Here is a 20,509-nt window from a genome sequence, read left to right on the forward strand (position 1 = left end):
TGGTGTATAGTTTACTAACGGTTAGAATTACGACTTGAGCATACCTAGAGCAAAGTTAAAGTTTTTGTAGGTTTTCTGCGAATGCTAGCTATGGTCCTCCCTAGATAGATGTAACTGATTTTGTCTTCTGCTTCTTCTCTCAAGCTCTGCACCGTTCACAAACCGATGCCTGCTTCTTTGTTGGTCTTTTGCTTAGTATATACAGCAATTTAAAATGAAATGATATGATATCCACTTTGTACCCTACTAGGACCCCCTAAGCAAGATGATGTAATCCTGCTCTTGCCCGTCGATTAGTCAGAACTAAATCAACGTCCTCTATCCCAATGGCGATGCGACAGTCAACTTCTCTACTGGTGAAGCGGCAACAAACGATTCAGATTTGAATTTCCAATTTGTTTACTTCCAAGATGACGCTGCAGTGGGGCGTTGCCTCAGAAAGGCTCATGACGCAATAGAATGATGTTTCTTGCAATGTTACAAACGCCACGGTGGTGACGTTACGTGACGCCTCTCCGACGCCAACATCGGAGAAAGGCACGGTACAGTTCAAACAGTAGTGAAGACACAAGCAACGGACGCAGAGTCGCGTCGTTTAACAAAGTGGTGACGTCATCAACCCCCAGTCTTCGCTTCCCAACTCGATGATCACCAGGCGGTAGCAAGCAATTCCACCTGCGCCAGAACAGACAGCTTTGTTACCCGAAGCCCGGATTTCCGGGCTGAAATTATAGTAATCGAGCGACCGACCGAGCAACCGAGCGACCGACCGTATATAGTCGATTAGCGCAGATGCAAATGAAGCCATTCCGACCGATAGACGAGAAGTGGTGTCATTACCGACCAATAGACGAACGTGATGATATCATGAGGCTCCACCTCTCTTTGTTTGGTAGCTGCTTCTATGCACCAACCAGACGTCTAGCTAGAGAAGCGGCACAAACAATGAGACGTTAAGAAAAGCTGCGCAAAAAAACGAGACTTTTACATTCTTGTGAGCTGGAAAATCGTTGGTGAACTGCTTGTTTTGCTCTCCATTTGTAACATATGTTTCCCACCCACAAACAGAATAATGATCACGCCCGTTACTTCATCACGTAAGGCGATCGAAGATTGCCAGCCGACCTCGCGTCGAGGCTCTCCGACTTGTAACATTTGGCTTGTTCCAGCACTTCCAAACAACTACATTTGTACAGTGTAGCATGCACAAACAACCAGACGTCTAGATTGTTGTGAGCTGGAAAATCGGTGGCGAGCTGTTTCTTTTGTTGTACGTGAGGGTTTACCACTAGAAACAAGGCCTAATCTAGCTACATTGGTAACGTTCATGATTTCCCACATCTAATTTGGTTTTGGCTTTGGTGTTACCTATGGCACCCCTAAAGCCGTCCATAGTGGCTCATTACGACTTCAAAAGCTGCACAAACAATCAGACGCCTAGAGCAGTTGCACAAAGAACTAGACGTCTAGAGAGCAAAAGTTGTAACATTTATGCTTGTTCCATCAATATTGTCATCTTCTGAAAGCCCGAAACATTGTAGGTGCATGAAATTGTGTTTTGTTTACTGAAAATCAGTGCTGCTTCTTTCCTATCTAACCGAAAGCTGGTTTTTGTATGTGCTCTATACTTTCGCTGTGCGTGGCGGTTAGTTGGTATTGTCTAAAATCATTCTGTCATAGCGCGACTAATTACCTTCAAGGTGTATACCGGCCGAGGGTTTGCACTTCTAGTGCTTCTTCATTTGTGTTGCATTGCCTCCAGAACAAGAGCTGGCCGGCTATGAAAAAGAGAGGCAAGCTCAGTTTACTTCGTCTCTGAGTGAGTGATCGCAACCGAATTTCTAAATTGTACGAACAAGAGAAAGCCATCCGTGTAAAGAAGACAAAGACACGAAACTGCAAAGTGAATACGATCGAGCCCTAGCACAAAACAACTGAAAAAAGAGTTAGAGCACGTGGAATCAGAAGTAGAGGAGACGTTACTCAGACTGAGATCATTTGCATCACACCGCCTGTAAAAAAGTTACTTGGTTCCCAGAACTTGGAGAGGAGTGGCGAAGCGAATTGCGGTACCGGTGATGAAAGTGCAGGTACGGATAGACTACGGATCGCAAACACCAAAGGGTCGAATCAGATTTCTTCGTGTAATGATGTTTTCACTTGTCCTGTCTGTGTGAAGACGTTCGACGAGCGACGCGGTACTGCACGCTTCCAGCTCCACGTCCACGGACATTTCTCAGAAGAAGACTATCTATTCCATTGAACAAAGCAAGCGCCATATTTTTAGTCAGGTAATTGCTTGCATAGCGCCAAGCATTCGGTCTAAGAATAGAAACTAAAGTCAATTTAAAATTAAGTGTATAAGGGAGTGTGAAAAGCAGCCCCTCCCACATTTTATATTCATAGTGAGATGTATACATGTATACATAGGGATGCTTAGACCGGAAAGTTTTCAGCTATCCAATTTACAAGAGATTACAAACACCGCGCGTCGTCACCAGTTCCACCCAAGCGTCGTGCCGTCATATAATGTGAGATGAGGAGAGAGATGGCGTCAACTAAAAAGATTATGCATTTATACTAGGTACTCGTATTTGTGCATGCGTAAATTAAGTACGTACGAGCAGTTTTACTAGTTGAAGCGCTAACAGACGCATTTACTAGTATATCTCGACCTCAATTGACATGACAAGAGAGAGACTCGCTTCTCCTAATGATAAAATTGTCAACTAATTGATACAACTACTCTAAGCCTGTTGCAACTATGCAAGAAGAGATATCTAAAAGCCAGTTATAACCCGATTTTACACTTTGTGAGTTGTTGTTATAGATTAACAGCTCGAAAAAAAATTTGACACAATCATGTGCTCTTGTAACATTGATACAAATTTTTGAAACAGATGAAGTAGTTAAATATGTTTTAGTTTAATGCATGCTGTATGAAGACAAACCTGCTGCTCATCTCTACGGGAATAGGGCCAGCGGTACATCTAGACAAGCAGTAAGTTTCAGTTCGTGACGAGAGCACGTGTGTTTATACAATAACAATTGTATGAATGCATGTACTCATGTTACGTACTGGTCAACATCACCTCCAGGATTTCTTCGAGGAGGAACTGTCTACAATAATGGATACATTACAGTTCCACGTGACGGATTGTATTATGTATATTCTCAATTTTGGTATGACCGACAGTCAAGCAGTCTTAAATATATATTTTTCATTTCACATCAAGTTGAAGGATAGCAACAATATTGGCAGAGCTCGTCACAACCGGCAAAACCCTGGTGTTTACGACGAAAGTCAACAAGCAGGAGTAACGGTTAAACTGACAGCTAAAGACCAGCTCTGTGTGAGAGCTGGAAAACCGTGCTACTGTGACTTTTCCACAAGTGACATGGCATTTTTCGGAACTTTCTACATTCAATGATTGGTTAACTCTTAAAACATTCTGATAAAGCAGTACAGTCGCTGTCTGAGTCTATGACAATGCGCACGCGTTTTTCTCTTTAAATTACTGATTACATGCTGTTACGTCCAATGTCTCTGTTTGCATATTTCTAGAGAATTAAATTCACACATAATAATTATTGCGGTACCGGCGGCAGCGTCTGTACATTAGTCATTATCCTACGGTATACTATAAACTGTAGTATATATAGACTCGAACGTATACATACTCGATTGTATGGTGGCAACTAAACCAAATCCTGCCATCTTCACTCCATTACCACAGGTCTGGTACCGTTCACCAAACCAGATTACGCTACGTATTTATGCATACATATGACTATCTGCTTGCAACACCATCAACATACAGTCTAGTACAATTTGATTTGCGCAGAGATAGGAAGAGCGTAGGTTGCAATATAATTAATTAAACATCTAAATCTACTGGATTTAATTTAATAAAATATTTTGACGACTTTGCTCCATGTATACTGACCTCGCACCTTACGATAATTATTGTCGAGTCCTTTTTAGACTTCACCCGATGAAAATGCTTTAACCCGTGCTGTAGCATCCCTCGTGACCGCAAGTAGCGAGAGTGGAGCGATCTGGATACGCGAGGCTATCTTTTTACATTACGCACTGTACAGTACCGCATATTAAATTTTTGATTGGCGAAACAAAACAACATCAAACGATACCAAAATTCACACAACCTGTGTGCGGGTGCAGTTGCTCGTTTGTCATGTCTCACTCTACCGGACCCTCCCACACTTCTCCATGATAGTGCAGACAGACAATCAGTTTGGCGAAAAAGAAATGCACGTTCACGCGTAGTCGTTTTAAGACGCTTCTATAGTTACTGCACAAATGCAGTCAATCCGTGTTGGAGTGGACGTAACATCCCAGAAATGGCCAGACGTACAATATGCGTGTTATGTAGAGACCGTGGGACGTGCTTGTTGTGACTATCCAATTACAAGAGATTATGCAAACCGTGTCGTCGCAGCTCCAGATCTGCGTCACGCCGTCGTATAAGTTGAGTTAACTAAGCACGGATTCCGCATATTTGGTCAGAGATAAAATTCAACCAGTGACGTCATTCAAAGCTACACATTATAGGATGTCACCCGTCTTACAACCGTCAGTTGTCATTCAGTAACAGACCAAGACAGACGATCACAGTACGACAGATTCGGACAACACCATGTCTATAATTGCAGCTTACGTGTCGATGATGATGGCCACCTGTTTGTTGCTCTCCATCTCCTCGAGCACAGCCAACGTCGGTAGCACGTCATGTCCGCAACCTGAGAAAGGAGAAATGGTATAATCACTGCATCGTATTCTAGGATTTCATTAGTGCTATTGATGTTATTGTAGGGTCCTCCCGGCCACTCTGGGAAACCTGGAGTGAGGGTAAGTGTGAGTATTATTGATAAGTAATGGACAGATGTGATGACATGAATTTTAGTAACATATAGTTATTATTATTATTTTTGCACAATAATTTCCTACCTTTGAGTGCAACACAGCACTCATTGGCAGCTGTATGAATGCACGTCGTGGGACAAATGGAGTGTCTTGACTTTGTACATGGAACAAAGAGAGGAGGAACCGGCGACGTGAGCCTAATGTATGTACAAGGTACCACTTGTCAGTATTAAGCTAGAGCGCGCTACATATTCCCGATCATGTAGCTGCTTGATGTCATATGTTTGACATCTTCCAATAGATATGTATTTCTTCTCAAGTGATCTCGCACAGATCGACTTTCTGACTAAACTCATTAGGCCATGCTGCGCGTGATCTACTCCGCTCCCTCACGTTTCTATCACGCTACACGCTTGCTATTCCGACACACATTTCTGAAGCAATGGTAAACTCTTGCCACATTCTTTTATCATCAAGCAATTTATTAACCGGTAGTCAGTCACCTCTTGCTTTTAGAAGAAAACGTAATTAAATGTTATGTGATAAAAATAGAATAATAGCTAGATGAAACACTCCTATATTTTTGATAAAATTTGTAAACTGCAAGTTACACGTAGAATGGTTCCGTTCAATACAATATTATCATGCATAAATTAATAAATCTAAATGTTAAAATAGTTGCGTATTAACAGTGTACTACATAGGCTCTCTACTCAACTGATAGATTTAGTTAGCAAAGTTTGTTAGAACTGATTATTTTAAATTAAAAATTCTTAAAACTACACTTTAATTAATTTCTAATACATCTAAATGTACAATCACACTTACTCAAGCAAGCAATAGTACATAAAGTACTTAAACAAACTAACAAATTACATTTATTAACTAAATTAATTATATTAGTATAAACATTTTATTGAAATGTTACAACATACAGTAATAAAGAGTCCAGTTTTATCTGAGTTGTCAATGTAAATCAACATATTTATATATTTCGTCAAGGGTCACAACGGGGTAAAGGGCAGCCCAGGAATTGCAGGATCTAAGGGTACAAAGGTGTGTTTACGCAATGCAGTACGTTTAAACTACAAAAGGAAAGTTAATTAAATGCATTTGGGTACATATGAAGGGAGACAAAGGAGAAATCGGAAAATCAGGCCCTCAAGGCAAACAGGTACCAGTAATTTAACCACTTATTCTCTCTAATTACTATCTTGTCCAATGATAAGATTGTTACCCAATGAATACAACTAAGTATTAATGAGTGCTATTGTTACAGGGTCCAGCCGGTGTGGTTGGTCCACCTGGTAAGCAGGGAGTTACTGGTTCCCAAGGTCCGCCTGGAAATACTGGAATTCAGGTTTACTGTCGCGAACATTACAATTGAATATCGGTAACAACAGTTGCATCATAGGGTGCACAAGGTCCTCAAGGTTCACAAGGAGCAAAGGGTGAAAAAGGCATAAAAGTATAAATACATACAGCAGATATAGACATTATGTCAGACTCTTGTTGCATGGTCTAATTAATTACTTTAACCTTCAAACAAATAAAGATTGCCAAAATTGCATTTACATTAAATTTCTATGGCCTTATTTATTACACTCACTTTCAGTTCTCAGGAGACGCAGTAATAATTGTTATATATATATATATATATCTTCTCTTTCTTGTCATAATATTCTGTTTCCACTGTTGCTAGGGAGCAACAGGTGATACTGGAGCAAGAGGGTTGGAAGGAACAGACGGCACACCGGTAGACATAACTTTATGACAAATTCATTATTTCCGTCTCTGTCAAAAATAAGAACCAATTGCAATACTATACCAATCTAAATAAAAGTATAAAGTCTGACTGTTGTATGTAACAGGGTCCTCCGGGTCATCCGGGCGTCCAAGGTCCTCCTGGACAAAGAGGTCACAAAGTAGGTAGACATAACTAGTATTGCGACCAACAAGATAAATACTTGTATTTTCTGATAGGGAGAACGAGGATTTTCCGGCTTTAAAGGAGAACAAGGACCTCAGGGTATTGCCGGTCCAGAGGTAAATTTCACTCTAAACGAATTTACTAAATAAAGTGATTGTAACTAAACGAGTCTGCAGATGACTGATGCTACTCTTCAACGTTATTTTAAACCCGTTGCAACTTTGCAAAATGAGGTATGTAAGCACAAACTATATAGAAACGTAATTGTGCATGCATGTTGTGACAGGTTGAAAACTTAAGAATCAAATTTGAAACAATCATGCGCTCGGTATATAGATGGAAAATAAATTTGAACCAGATGAATTACTTAAAATTGTTTTAGTTTAATGCATGCTGTATTGAAGAAAAAACCTGCTGCTCATCTCTACGGGAGTGGTGTCGCCAGTACTCTTTCAAGCGGTGAGTTTCAGATCGTGACGAGAGCACGTTATTCTATGCAATAAGTTACAATAAATATTTTGTGTGAATGCAGGTACTGTTACCTACTGGTCAACTAGTACATTACCTCCAGGTTTTCTTCGAGGAGGAACTGTCTACAATAATGGATACATTACAGTTCCACGTGACGGATTGTATTATGTATATTCTCAATTTTGGTATGACCGAAGTTCAGGTAGCAGTCAAAATTACTGTTCATTTTACATCAAGTTGAACGACAGCAACAATATTGGCATAACTAGACACTATCGGCAAAACCCTAATGGTGGCGACGAAAGTCAATATACAGGAGTAACGGTTATGCTGACAGCTAACGACCGGCTCTCTGTGACAGTGGGACATACGTGCAGATATGAATTTCACACGGGTGGCTCTACGTTTTTCGGAGCTTTCTACATTGGTTAACTCTTAAAACATTCGGTGAAAGCAGTACAGTCGCTGTCTCTCTCTTTATGACATTGTTTGCGCAATTTCTCTTTGAATTACTGATTGCTGTTACGTCCAATGTGTCTGTTTGCACATTTATGGTAGAATTAACTTCACACATATTATAATTATTGCGGTACCGACGGCAACATCTGTACGTTAGTCATTATCCTACGATATACTATAAACTGTAGTAAACTGAAAACGTAAGCATCTAGACTCGATTGTATGGCACATGCACCAAAACCAACTGTATATTGGCTCAGAAATGTCTATGGACTAGTAGTAGGCAAAATACCGAATCCTGCCTTCTAGACTCCATTACCACAGATCTGGTACCGTTAATCAAAGCAGTAACTGGCTTGTGTATTTGCGCTACGTATTCATGCATACGTATATGACTATCTGCTTGCAACAAGATCAGCTAGCATCCTATACTATAATACGCCACCCACTCTTCCGTCTGTCTGTCTGGATGTCTGTAATTACCGCGTCGATTGACACGACGCCGGTCTCGGATCGTCGCGAAACGAGGCGGCGGCCCGGTCGAGTTCGGTCGTCGGAGAAACTCTTAAACAAACAAACTCTTGCGCATCTCATTTCAGACCGCCGTCGAAAGCAGTCCGGGCGAACGAAGGCCAGACATGGGACTTTGTCGGCCTGAAATGAGATGCGAAAGAGTTTGTTTGTTCAATTAGCCTTGCGCTCACCAGCCACTGTACGTACGCTAGCCTTCACCAGCCACTGTACTTCGCCAGTCGTCTTCTTCGCTGCATGACGTGTAGCGGGTAGGTAGTGGAATGCTACGTGACAGAACTCTGACTCGAGTGAATACAACATGTGTGTGTGTGTGTGTGTGTTTGTGTGTGTGTGTGTGTGTGTGTGTGTGTGTGTGTGTGTGTGTGTGTGTGTGTGTCGGTGTGCGTATTTGTACTTGTGCGTGTGCACGTGCGCGCGTATGTTGTCTCTAGAACAACACGTGGACCCGCCCTATAGTGAGATGGTGAGATGGGGCTACTCTGGTACGTGCCAAATAATGGACAATTGGCGAAAGTTAATTTTACGTTTTCTTCGCCTAGGTAGCTACTACTGTCTAGGTGCTAGCGCAATTCCTACCGCCCGTAGGGCGGGTGAGGGCTAGTACAGTATAATGCTGCAAACGCGTTGCTGTGTAACACAACTCAAGGACGTTCAGTCGTCTTCTAAACGGGGAGAGGAGCGGGAGGAGACTTAAAATCCGCAGCAGAATGAAACAAAATTTGGATTGACCAACGAATCCATGCAATTCATAAATAATTATTAGCAAACACATGCAAAAGGTCATTTGCTTGTATGCATTGCAAGACATTTTACTTAGGCTGCTCAAAAACCATGTATCGTATGATTTCCACTTGTAAAGAACTCATCTAGGAGTTCATCAATTCTCTCTTCTAACATGTTGCAAATTGACTGGATCGACCTCTTAGTATACAGAGACGGCCATATTTTCAAAAACTGTCTGTCTAGATCTATACTGTAATAAAGAATTCTGGCACCACTGCCAATGCGCACTCGTGCATGTGCTGGCATCGTATATATTGTACCAACATCAAATCTGGCATATCTACTAACTAGCCTGCATATAGATAAACGTTTATTTGAGCAAAACACCAGAAAGGTATTATCATACTAAACAATAAGTAATTAATTAGCGCAGAGAAAGGAAGACCGTAAGTTGCAATTTAATTAATGAAAGAAGTAAACATACTAAATTTCCACTAAATTTTTGGTGACTTTACTCCATGTAGTACTACATGTATAGCTTTGCACCTTTTAACGTACGAGTCCATTTTAGGCTAGACATGCACCGGCAGAACCAACAGTGGATCTAAACGTATATCCGGTATACGCGACGTCTAGATAATACCGCCCACATCCGTCTCACGGTCGACAGCGCTATTACTGTAACCTGACCGCATGCTCGCCTCCAGCTCACAACGACAGCGCATGCGCGTCGTCGTCTGCACTATCAATTTTTGACGGCCCACAGAGATCGCTAGACACCTATATAAACTTCTGTACTGTTCATGGCGGCGGACGTTCTCTGGATTTAAGGTGACGGTGGAAAATTTCTTAAGATACAGCCGCCATTTTGGTTTGAACAAAGTCCCATTTTATAGCGTCCAGTATTGGAGGAGCGATGCCCCCAATCTCGATACTGGTAAGGCGGAATATCCTTCTGCCTCCGGTTACGCCCCCTTGTGTACGTTAGTCCCTACTCTCCGTCCGCGTTCACTGTGAATCTGGAACTACGTAATGAAGCATCTGTGTTGGTTTAGAAACACTTAACTAATTGCCTGTGACCTATTAAGTGATTATGATATCAATAGCTTGTTTCCTGTGACTCCGGATTTACTGTTACTGACACAGACGTGTTTTACTGTGACTTACAATACCTGCAAAACACGTAGAAAAAGAAGAAGAAAATTTCTAGAAAAGAGATGGGATGCAGGAAAGACATCATGGAGAGCTATAATATCACAAATGAGATAGATGACGACTACGAAGTGACGGAAGTTGATAGGTGATGTTACATTGACCAGCCAAGCCCAGACGAACACGACCAAGCGTTGCTGAATGCATGAAGCTTTCAGTATTAAATTATGAAGTAATTGACATGACATCTGCTTACGTAACCACTTATCTGTAATCATATCGTAACCATACGTTCTAATAGACTAATGGTCATTGATATGCAAAAACATTATCCTCCTGCGTGTGTCTTATTTACATGCTATGTCTAGCGTCTAGAAGCAATCCGGGCTCTTGCGCTTTCAAATAATGCTAAGATCGTCGCTCACCGACAAAGGACACAGGAGTTATAGCAATTTTTGTAAATACACAGTGAACACAAACAGAGAGTAGCTAGGAATGCAGTGGGATATTGACGTACAAGGGAGAACAACGACAATAAAAGCCTTACTGCATGAAACTCTTACCGTAAGAGAGGAATAGGGCTGGCTACCGTACGCGAGACTAGCTAGCCTTTCCTATTTTAGTGTATGCACTCTCTGACGTCATCCGGGTTAACTGTAACGTGACGTCATCATATCACAGTGTCCGGTATACTGGCGTCCCAACCGTCCGATTTATCGGAACGCTATGGATCGCAAACGAATTCTGAAGCGCTTGAGAACGATACGAATCGTTTTCCTGGTGAGTAACAGTCCTAGCGTGCACACGAACTCGCGCATCGCACCGTGGGATCGAATACAAACGCCGTACTTCTACTGCTCCGAGTATCACCTCCTTGTACCATTCAGCTATCTTGTTTGCTATTTTGCTGTCAGACTGTATTCCGGAATTACCGGAAACGGCCCTGGTCATTCAATTTACTTGTTCCAGGTGTTGGCGGCTGTTGCGCGAGGGATACTCGGTGGAGAGTTGATGTACATCATTTTGGACGGTCATTTTACTTCCATGTGTTGGTTCCACGCAGACATGGAAGCGTGTACGTTGGCCAGCATAGCATCCACTCTGTTGTTGATTGTGTCCGGTTCTTTTCTATTACTGGATGTACTGGGTGGACTAGATGTTGTAGTGCGTGGATTTGTGGCGAAGGTTGCGCTGTTTGTTGATGGACTGCTGATTGGGCAGTTGGTGTTCATCTTTCTGGGTGCGTTCTTGTATACACTCGTGCAGTGGATTCGAACTGTGGTGGACTGGCCTTATATCACACTGGACGATGACAAACATGTCTGTCCTGAATCGGATGATTGCAGTATACCTGTTCATGTTCACTATTGTGCTATGATACTGTTGGTCATTTTCATCACGAACTTATGTCTGCTGGTATGTATATAGCCTTTGTACTATATCTTTGTATGGCTCACATAGCATTCGATTTGGCTTCTTTATTTTTGTTTAGACCTTGCAGTTCTTCACAATCAAGAAGGCTCTTGCTTGTATTGAAATAGCGAATGATGCAGGTTGATTTGGAAGACGACTGGTGTTGTAAATAGGCTGGATGTCGATAAAGAATTTGCGTACTCTGATTCTACCAACATGGCTAAAAATTCATCACATGACAGCAGACTCAATTGTTCTCTTGACGTATCCTCTTTATAGACGTAGAAGCGTTGGCGAGGTGCAATCAAGACATTGCTACTTGTGTGTGTCTGGCCAACTATTAGTCTAAACGTTTTGACAAAGATAGTAAAAGTTCGACATTTTATCTAGAGTACAAACTGATGTGATCATGGGATTGGAGGATTCTCATTTACTTTGCTATATTTTAGCTAAGTGCACTTATTTAGCTAACTGCACTTACTACTAACTATTTATTGATATATTTCAAATGGAGCATCAAACGCACATCTGGTCTAGCCTAACGCGCGCTAAAGAGCGTATTAGGTTACGTGATCGCAACCAGACCCGGTAAATACCCGTAACCAGACCGCCAATAACCGTTAGCGTTAGTACCCACCTGCATGATGTACGATTTTCAAAACAATTACATCTCGTCTAATTAGCATGTGAATTCGCAATTTAATAATAATAATTTATTTTTATCACTCCAAATCTGGTGTAGTTCCCTCATAGGGGCAACATAAAACACACACACACACACACACACACACACACACACACACACACACACACACACACACACACACACGCATGTAGACAAAAATGACATAACTAACACACAAATCACTTATCATACACGTACATAACCACCATCTACCATATCCAATCTGTGTCCAGGATAACTATGTCTAACTATTAGCAAAGCCAGCCCTCTCACAAGTTCATTTTTTGAATCTATGGCCCGTTTAAGAAATTTAGTCTGTAGCATTTCATCTTAAGAGATGCCTCAACAAAGTCCGGAATTCTTTCCACTATAGTCTCTTTGTCTCATACCAAGCCCACGACGAATACCTTTTCGATACGCTGTGTTAACAGACGTCTCTACTATACTTCGTTCAAAATTCCACAAATAACTTCCATAGGCAAGAACAGAAAACAGTTGCCTTTCCATGATTGTCATCCATATGCTATCTTTTGGACAACTTCCACCAAGTCGGCTAATGACACCATTCACAGCAGCATAAAATTTTCTTTTTCCAGCCTCCAATGTGGTCTGTACCATCCAGCAACCATTCATGACAACGCCCAAATGTGTTATTTCCTCCTTGCTTTATAATCTGTTGCCATTGAGAAAGACAACTAATTCACTAGAGTTTTTCCACCGTCTCTGCTTGAATGTAATCACGACACTCTTTCTGGTGTTGTATATCAGATGATGCTCATTTGCATACGTAGTACATATATCTAACATTTGTTGTAATCCAGCAACATTTGGGGACACTAGTGTTATGTCGTCTGCGTAAGTCAAGCACCCGAGGTATAGATATGCTATTCTAGCTCCGACACCAGAAAAGCTAAGCTGTGTCAAAAGATCATCTATATAGAGATTGAACAGAGATGGAGACAAAACGCTCCCTTGTCGTACACCATTTCCAAAGGCAAAATGTGAAGAACAGTGGTTGTTCCGCTTAACTTTCATTTCTTGACACGAATACCACTTGGCAAGAAATTTAACCAAATATACAGGAGCACCTCTATCCAGTAACTTGTTAAACAGACAATAAAAGGAAACTTTATCATATGCTTTTGATAAATCAAGAGCACACACATATACTTCTTTGTTACCATTTGATAGATAGTAGTCGACAGTCTCCTTCAAAACAAAGGAACAATCAGAACATCCATGACCCTTTTTGAAACCAAATTGTTGTTGACTATAGATATCAGCATACCATGCAACTTGTCACGCATTATTAGTTCCAGTGCTTTTGATATTGTTGACGAAACAGCTATTCCTCTGTAATTGTCTGGATCACTGGCATCACCATGTTTATCTTTAATGGCTGGAACAACATAAGACTCCAAAAATTGAGTTGGGACTACAGAATGTCTTAAGCAAGCAGTAAAGGCTGTACTCATGTGGATAGCTAATTCAAAGCCACCATACCTAAGGTGTTCGGACTCTGCTTCATCAGGTTCAGCAGATTTTCTTACTTTCAGTTGATGAAATGCTTTTTCGACCTCTTTGGGATGTATCTCAACACACCAGCATAGTAGTTTTGATGCTTGTATTCGATGTTTCAGATTTGTCTCAAATATTTGACGCTCTCTATCTATAGAATCGTGTGATTGACTGTTGATAACTTGGCTAACTTGCGTCTTCAAGCACTCCATCATTTCACTGTCAGACATACCATTTTGTATACAAGGCTGCGTTTCGTACTTTCTTCATCGTACTTTCCTCCAAAACGTATCAGTATCAGTATCTAAGTCTGTGGCCAAACTTTCCTACCAACATTCTTGTTCCTTCCGTTTTCTATTTTTAAATGACCTTTAAAGATCATTCTAGAATTCTGCATTGTTTTGTAAATTCAATGTCTCTAGGCTTAGCAGCACATTTCCATTTAGAAAAGTCATTTCTAGCCTGCCGCTTTGATTTCTTAAGATCATCATTCCAACCAATTTACTCGTTCCTCTACCTCAGCAAAGTTCCACATATGGCATCAAGATACTCTTAAATATCGTGATGATGACCACAAGACTCAGGCTCATTACACACAGCAGCTTCTACTGGCATTGATATTTTACTTAGTTCCAGTTCTACACAATGTGTATACCTCTCCAAACTGTCCATTGCGGTTTGTTTCCAAACCAATTTTTTACCAACAGACTTGTTCTTTGGTATTGAAATCTTGCCATCTACTTCCACACTCGTTGACATGACAATAGGCCAATGATCAGATAAATAACCACCGTCCTCCCTTATCTCAAAATCTATAATCGTTTTTGTCAAACCATCAGAGACTATGATGTAGTCAATCCATAATTGAGTCTGGAAATCTGAACTATGCCATGTATTCTTAGTATTCTCTTCAATATCATCCATGCCAATAGCTGTCAGGTTGAACTCGACATAAATGTAGCCAGTCGTCTTGAAAAGCGACTTGTGCCTTTGCGCAGATCAGTAATGAAGTCTCCCAATATCATAACATTATCATACTCATTTGACTCTAAAAGACCTCCCCAAAAACCAATTTCAGTGATGTAATCCTCTACTGATTACTCATTACCATGCATAGTCAACTGACATGTACACAGAAATAATAAGTATAGTTCCTAGATCTGTAGTAATCCAGATTGCAGACATTCTGTCCGAAGCAGTTTGAATAGTAGAAACAGACTGAAAAAACGTTTATGCCACAATATTTCAACCCCACCAAATGGCCTTCCCAATACAATTTTATCCATCTCCATAGGAGACGCTGCAGAATAAAGAGCATCTTCATTAATAGAAGCTAAATTACCCAGCTCTGTAGGTAGAAGCCAATGTTCTTGCACAGTAAGTATATCCACTTCTTTGAACAAATCTGAAATATTGTCAGCTGCCGACTTGAAGCCTCTACAGTTGAAACTGGCTACCTTTAGTCTAGTTGACATCTTCATATTGATTGTTTTCATTTTCAGGAACAGACGTTTTTGGTCGAAATACCCATGATCTGACTCTGATGTGCTCTGGCCAGAAATTAGACTCCAATACTATATTCTTAAACTCAAATGGGACTCTCACTGTTGCACTCCTTGTACCTCGTATTCTTGATGGTAACAAAAACACATTTTCCCTTCCACACCCTTATCCTTCAGGTATTCTACAATTCGTAATTCAGTAACATCTTCCTTCAAATTTCCAACATAAATGTCCCATGTGTCCCGCCTCCTTCTTTCCACACCTACCAGTGATGACTGGTATTTCCTAATTAATTAATTAGGAAATAGAATTTTGCAATCAAATGTGATCTCATGATGTTGACACCTAAGGGGCCAATTACACTAAGTAAGTGTCCAGTGGATGGCAAATTTTCTGTGGACCCATAAGTTTAAAATCAGTGATTTTCAGGGTCACTTAGCATTTGTGTCATCTTCTGTTGGGAGTCATAATTTTTAAGGGTTTGTATATATATATATATATATACTATAGAATTGTATGCAAAAGTGTATCTTTATTTCTAAGCTGTAGGGCTATCACATTTGCATTGCTGCAAGCGGCAGTTCTTGCTCAAGTCGTTTTGTCAGCGGGTTGAATGGAAATGACCAACTTTAGTAATTATACAGAACCCTGAAACAGTCTACTTTTTATTGTACATACATAGATGTGATTAGACTGCATGTGTATGCACATTGAAGTGGGGTCATCTAGAGTTAGCTAACCGATAGACAGTGGGGGCCAGAAAAGTTTTCAGCAGCCACATTTTGCAGGGGTCACATGTCAAACTATGCGGACACCTGCAAATTGTTTCACCCCACGAACACTTATTAATGACCGGCCCCTAAGAGGGACGTGTACTACGTGCTAAGGGTTCACGTGATAAGGGTTGCAGCCTCAAAGCCACGTGTTCCACACTGACATCCCTATGCCACGAGATTTCCTCGTGACAAAAGGGTGAGCAAGTTTGCTGTAACGTCATCTTGTTAAGATACATGGTAATCTGTAGTCTCCTTCAACCAATCAAGTGTTCTTTGTCTAAATTTAGTATGAGTTGCCTAGAGATACTGAGCTCGACCTCACAGCTCTCATCAAAACGCATACGTGAAATTTATTAGATGCATAATAAAGAGACGAATATAGCAATCGATTGCGTAGTTCTTCCTTCCTGTCTTGTCTTCGGCATGTCTCTGCACGTAGTAGAGATTACTGGCCTCTCAGCAATCCACGACTCGGTTACGACCGTCCTTCTGAAATTGGACTTTTCTTCCAGTTTTCAACCTAAGCAAGATGATGTAAGTAATCCTGCGTTTGCCCGTCGATTGTGCAGAATTAGATCAAGCAAGACACGTCCTCTATCCCAATGGCAATGCGACAGTCAACTTCTCTACTGATGAAGTGGCAACAAACGATTCAGATTTCAATTTCCAATTTGTTTACTTCCAAGATGACGCTGCAGTAGGGCGTAGCAACTCATTTTGCCTTAGGAAGGCTCATGACGCAGTACCTAGAGTGACGTTTCTTGGTACAAACGCCGCAGTAGTTACGTCACGTGACGCCTCTGTACTCAAACATCAAAGAAAGACATGGATACAGTGCAAACAGTAGTGAAGACACAAGCAACGGACGCAGAGTCGCGTCGTTCAACAAAGCTTCAAGGATCTGTGACGTCATCAACCGCCGTCTTCGCTTCCCAACTCGATGACAACCAAGCAGTAGGAAGCAAATCCACCTGCACCGGAACAGATAGCTTTGTTTGCGTTGCATTGCCTGCAGATCAAGAGCTAGCCGGCTATGAAAAAGAGAGACAAGCTCAGTTTGCTGCATCTCTGAGTGATCGCAACCGAATTTCCAAATTGTACGAACGAGAGAAAGCCATCCGTGTAAGACAAGAAGGCAAAAACACGAAACTGCAAAGCAAATACGATCGAGCTCTAGCAGAGAACATTCAACTGAAAAAAGAGCTAGAACACGTGGAATCAGAAGTAGAGGAGACGTTGTTCAGACTAAGATTATCCAAGCAGCAGACGGAGGATTCCCCAACTCGGACAGGCAACTTGCATCACAGCGCCAGTAAACAGAAAGTCACTTGGTTCCCAGAGCTTGGAAAGGAGTAACGAAGCAAATTGCGGTACCGGTGATGAAAGTCCAGATACGGATAAACTACAGATCGCAGACACGAAAGGGTTGAATCCGATTTCTTCGTTTAATGATGTTTTCACTTGTCCTGTCTGTCTGAAGAAGTTCGACGAGCGAGACGGCACTACACGTTTTCAGCTCCACGTCCACAGAAATTTCTCAGAAAAAGACTATCTATTCCATTGAACGAAGCAAGCGCCATAGTTTTAGTCAGTTAACTGCATGCATAGCGCCAAGCATTCGGTATAAGCATTTAAACGAAAGTCAATTTAAAGGGTGTAAGACCATGCATTATTGTGTGATCGGTATATATGTTAGTTGTTGGAGTGCGCACGTCCAAAGTTAGCGTGCCTGATTTCCTCAACTGTTGGAAAACGCATTAATTTATTGACTTTTTATATGCAATGAAACCGATAAGACTATAGCTCGCTAAATCTCCCTTAATTAACTAGCTACTCCAACCCACTCCAATGTGTATGACATACTACAGTCCATGGACTTCATTTATTAAAAACAACCGTTAATCAATCATTATTCTCCGGCCTGTCATAGTCCGCTATATTTATAAAGGCATAAACTCTAAACAGATGCTGTCACCAAGCAGTATAGCCAAAACGCAAAGACGTCATAAAACATGTGGCTCCATCTCGTTCACACGTATACTGCTTTCAGGTTTGCACTATGTCAGACGCGCTTTTTCCGTCTATGCAAAAAGAGCAACAACTTTAGAAATCAGAGACCCAGTGACAAACTAGCTCAAGCCCAACTCTTTTACATTTTGTTTGTTTGCTTTCTCACACATTTGATGTATCGTGTTCTCATGATTACTCAAAATATATTGAATCCACAGACATGACAAATCGCCCGATTGCCATTTTTGCATAACACATGTACATATAATGTGGAACCAGTACGCAAGGTAGTTGATCTTAAGTTTCATAAGAGAGTGCAGTCCTGCCCAAATTTCATATTCATAGCGAGATGTATGTATGTATGTATGTATGTATATATATATATATATATGGTGACAGTTATACCGAAACGTTTTTATCTATCCAATTTACAAGAGATTATAAACGCAGCGCGTCGTCACCAGTTCCACACAAACGTTGTGCCGTCATATAATGTGAGTTGAGGAGAAAGATGGCGTCAGCTGAAAAATTATGCACTTATACTAGTTACTCGTATTTGTGCATGCGTGAATTAAGTACGTACAAGCAGTTTTACTAGTTGAAGCGCTAACAGACGTACAGTGTAGCTATTACTGGGCAGACCAATCACGTAAACACGAAACAAGTTGTGTGCGGTCATCTCGTGTAATTTGTCGAATACTCCATTCACTTCTGGTGTCTTAAGCATTTTTTAGATTTGATGTATACTGTCTAGCGACAACGTTCACTTTTCGACTCAATGCCACCGGTGGACCGTCAGCAGTAAGAATTCCTCATAATAATCAGCATTTACCCAAGCGCCTCCCTGGCTGGAACACGACCGTAACGTGCTGCCATCCTCGTCCCCAACTGTAGTTGATCTATTGTCTACTCAATCAGAGTGCAAAAGGACAACCCACGCACTGATCACCCTATCATGATGTACCGATGGCGTCGCTACACATCTGCCTGGGGAGGCCATGACCCAACAATATTAGTAGGTGTGACCTTTACAATTTAGACAATAGAAAACGTCTCATATAAGTTAAAACCACAGCAGCTTGCCTCTCCAAATTTGGAGGTCTAGCGACGCTCGTGATCATCGTGTGCTAATTACTAATCATGTAAATTACAAGTGCACATACAAACAGTATGAACACTCGTAAAGTTCATATCTAGTTGCTACGAATATAAAAAGACTGCAACGATAGCGTAGCAGCTGGATCAGGTCGCAGCTGTTTGGCAGAGACGAGTGACCGTAACTGCACGAGAATGACCAAGATTAGATCGAAGACTACAATACCTTTGTCTCCCACGCCATAACCATCACCGTACCACACACCGTTCCAATTTCAAACATGCACTTTGAAACACCATATTTGGAGACATTTGCTAAACTAATTACGTATACAGATTTTAAAGGAATTCAAACAGTCGAGGCTATGTTCACCATATATGAACAAATTCAAGACTGTGACGTCATTCACAGTTACACATTATAGAAGGTCACCCGTCTTACAACCGTCAGTTGTCATTCAGTACCAGACCAAGACAGACGATCACAGTACGACAGATTCGGACAAAACCATGTCTATAGTTGTAGCTAACGTGTCGATAATGATGGCCACCTGTTTGTTGCTCTCCATCTCCTCGAGCACAGCCAACGTCGGTAGCACGGCATGCCCGCAACCTGAGAAAGGAGAAATGGTATAATCACTGCATCGTATTCTAGGATTTCATTAGTGCTATTGATTTTATTCTAGGGTCCTCCCGGTCACTCTGGGAAACCTGGAGTGAGGGTAAGTGTGAGTATTATTGATATGTAATGGACAGATCTGATGGCATAAATTTAAGCAACATATAATCTTTAGTAATTTTATGGAAAATAAGTTCCTACCTATGAGTACAACACAGCACTCACTGGCAGCTGCATGTATGCATGCACGTCGTGCATCAAACGGAGTGTCTTGTACGTGCAACAAAAAGGGGAGGAACCTGCGCCGCGAGCCTAATAAGTATGTGCAAGGTACCACCGTTCAGTAAACTAGAGCATGCTACATATTCCCGATATAGCTGCTCGATGTCGTATGTTCGACATCTTCCATTTTATATTCATTTCTTCTCGAGTGATCTCGCACAGATGGCATTCTGACTAAACTCACTAAGCCATGCTGCGCATGATCTACTCCGCTATTACACGTTTCTGTCACGTTACATGCACACTTGCTATTCTGCAGTTCTGAGACAATGCTAGACTCTTGCTACATTCTTTATTATCAACGACTTTATTAACTGGTAGTCACATTTTATTTAGAACAAAACGTAATTAAAGATTATAGGATAAAAATAGAATAGAAGCTAGATCAGGCATGTCTGTATTTAGGTTAGAAGATGTAAAATACAAGTTAGACAAGTACATCGTTTATTACAAT

The 20,509-nt window shown here is 41.2% G+C and overlaps 3 protein-coding genes across 3 annotated transcripts; all 3 read left to right on the forward strand.

Annotated features, from left to right (window-relative positions):
* The first annotated feature begins 4,658 nt into the window (after window positions 1–4,658).
* LOC134194583 (collagen alpha-1(XIII) chain-like) lies at window positions 4,659–6,964 on the forward strand. The gene is made up of 8 exons (XM_062663525.1): window positions 4,659–4,778; window positions 4,835–4,870; window positions 5,888–5,941; window positions 6,165–6,245; window positions 6,300–6,353; window positions 6,588–6,641; window positions 6,757–6,810; window positions 6,869–6,964. The coding sequence occupies exons 1-8, from the start codon at window positions 4,659–4,661 to the stop codon at window positions 6,962–6,964; spliced, it is 549 nt and encodes a 182-aa protein (XP_062519509.1).
* Window positions 6,965–7,030: 66 nt separating this feature from the next.
* On the forward strand, window positions 7,031–7,920 carry LOC134195163 (uncharacterized). Its single transcript, XM_062664171.1, has 2 exons — window positions 7,031–7,274; window positions 7,348–7,920. Exons 1-2 carry the CDS (start codon window positions 7,202–7,204, stop codon window positions 7,716–7,718), a joined length of 444 nt encoding a protein of 147 aa, XP_062520155.1. The 5' UTR covers window positions 7,031–7,201; the 3' UTR covers window positions 7,719–7,920.
* Window positions 7,921–10,866: 2,946 nt separating this feature from the next.
* On the forward strand, window positions 10,867–12,075 carry LOC134195162 (uncharacterized). The gene is made up of 3 exons (XM_062664169.1): window positions 10,867–10,934; window positions 11,124–11,570; window positions 11,647–12,075. The coding sequence occupies exons 1-3, from the start codon at window positions 10,881–10,883 to the stop codon at window positions 11,710–11,712; spliced, it is 567 nt and encodes a 188-aa protein (XP_062520153.1). The 5' UTR covers window positions 10,867–10,880; the 3' UTR covers window positions 11,713–12,075.
* Window positions 12,076–20,509: the final 8,434 nt, after the last annotated feature.

Source organism: Corticium candelabrum, chromosome 19 (assembly GCF_963422355.1).
Source record: "Corticium candelabrum chromosome 19, ooCorCand1.1, whole genome shotgun sequence".
Classification (NCBI taxonomy): Eukaryota; Metazoa; Porifera; class Homoscleromorpha; order Homosclerophorida; family Plakinidae; genus Corticium; species Corticium candelabrum.

Coding starts and splice junctions, on each gene's coding strand:
- LOC134194583 (XM_062663525.1), top strand. CDS start 4,659: ATGTCTATAATTGCAGCTTACGTGTCGATGATGATGGCCACCTGTTTG. Junction 5,942..6,164: donor CAGGATCTAAGGGTACAAAG/GTGTGTTTACGC, acceptor CTATTGTTACAG/GGTCCAGCCGGTGTGGTTGG. Junction 6,811..6,868: donor CTGGACAAAGAGGTCACAAA/GTAGGTAGACAT, acceptor ATTTTCTGATAG/GGAGAACGAGGATTTTCCGG.
- LOC134195163 (XM_062664171.1), top strand. CDS start 7,202: ATGCATGCTGTATTGAAGAAAAAACCTGCTGCTCATCTCTACGGGAGT. Junction 7,275..7,347: donor CGCCAGTACTCTTTCAAGCG/GTGAGTTTCAGA, acceptor GTGTGAATGCAG/GTACTGTTACCTACTGGTCA.
- LOC134195162 (XM_062664169.1), top strand. CDS start 10,881: ATGGATCGCAAACGAATTCTGAAGCGCTTGAGAACGATACGAATCGTT. Junction 10,935..11,123: donor CGATACGAATCGTTTTCCTG/GTGAGTAACAGT, acceptor TACTTGTTCCAG/GTGTTGGCGGCTGTTGCGCG. Junction 11,571..11,646: donor TCACGAACTTATGTCTGCTG/GTATGTATATAG, acceptor ATTTTTGTTTAG/ACCTTGCAGTTCTTCACAAT.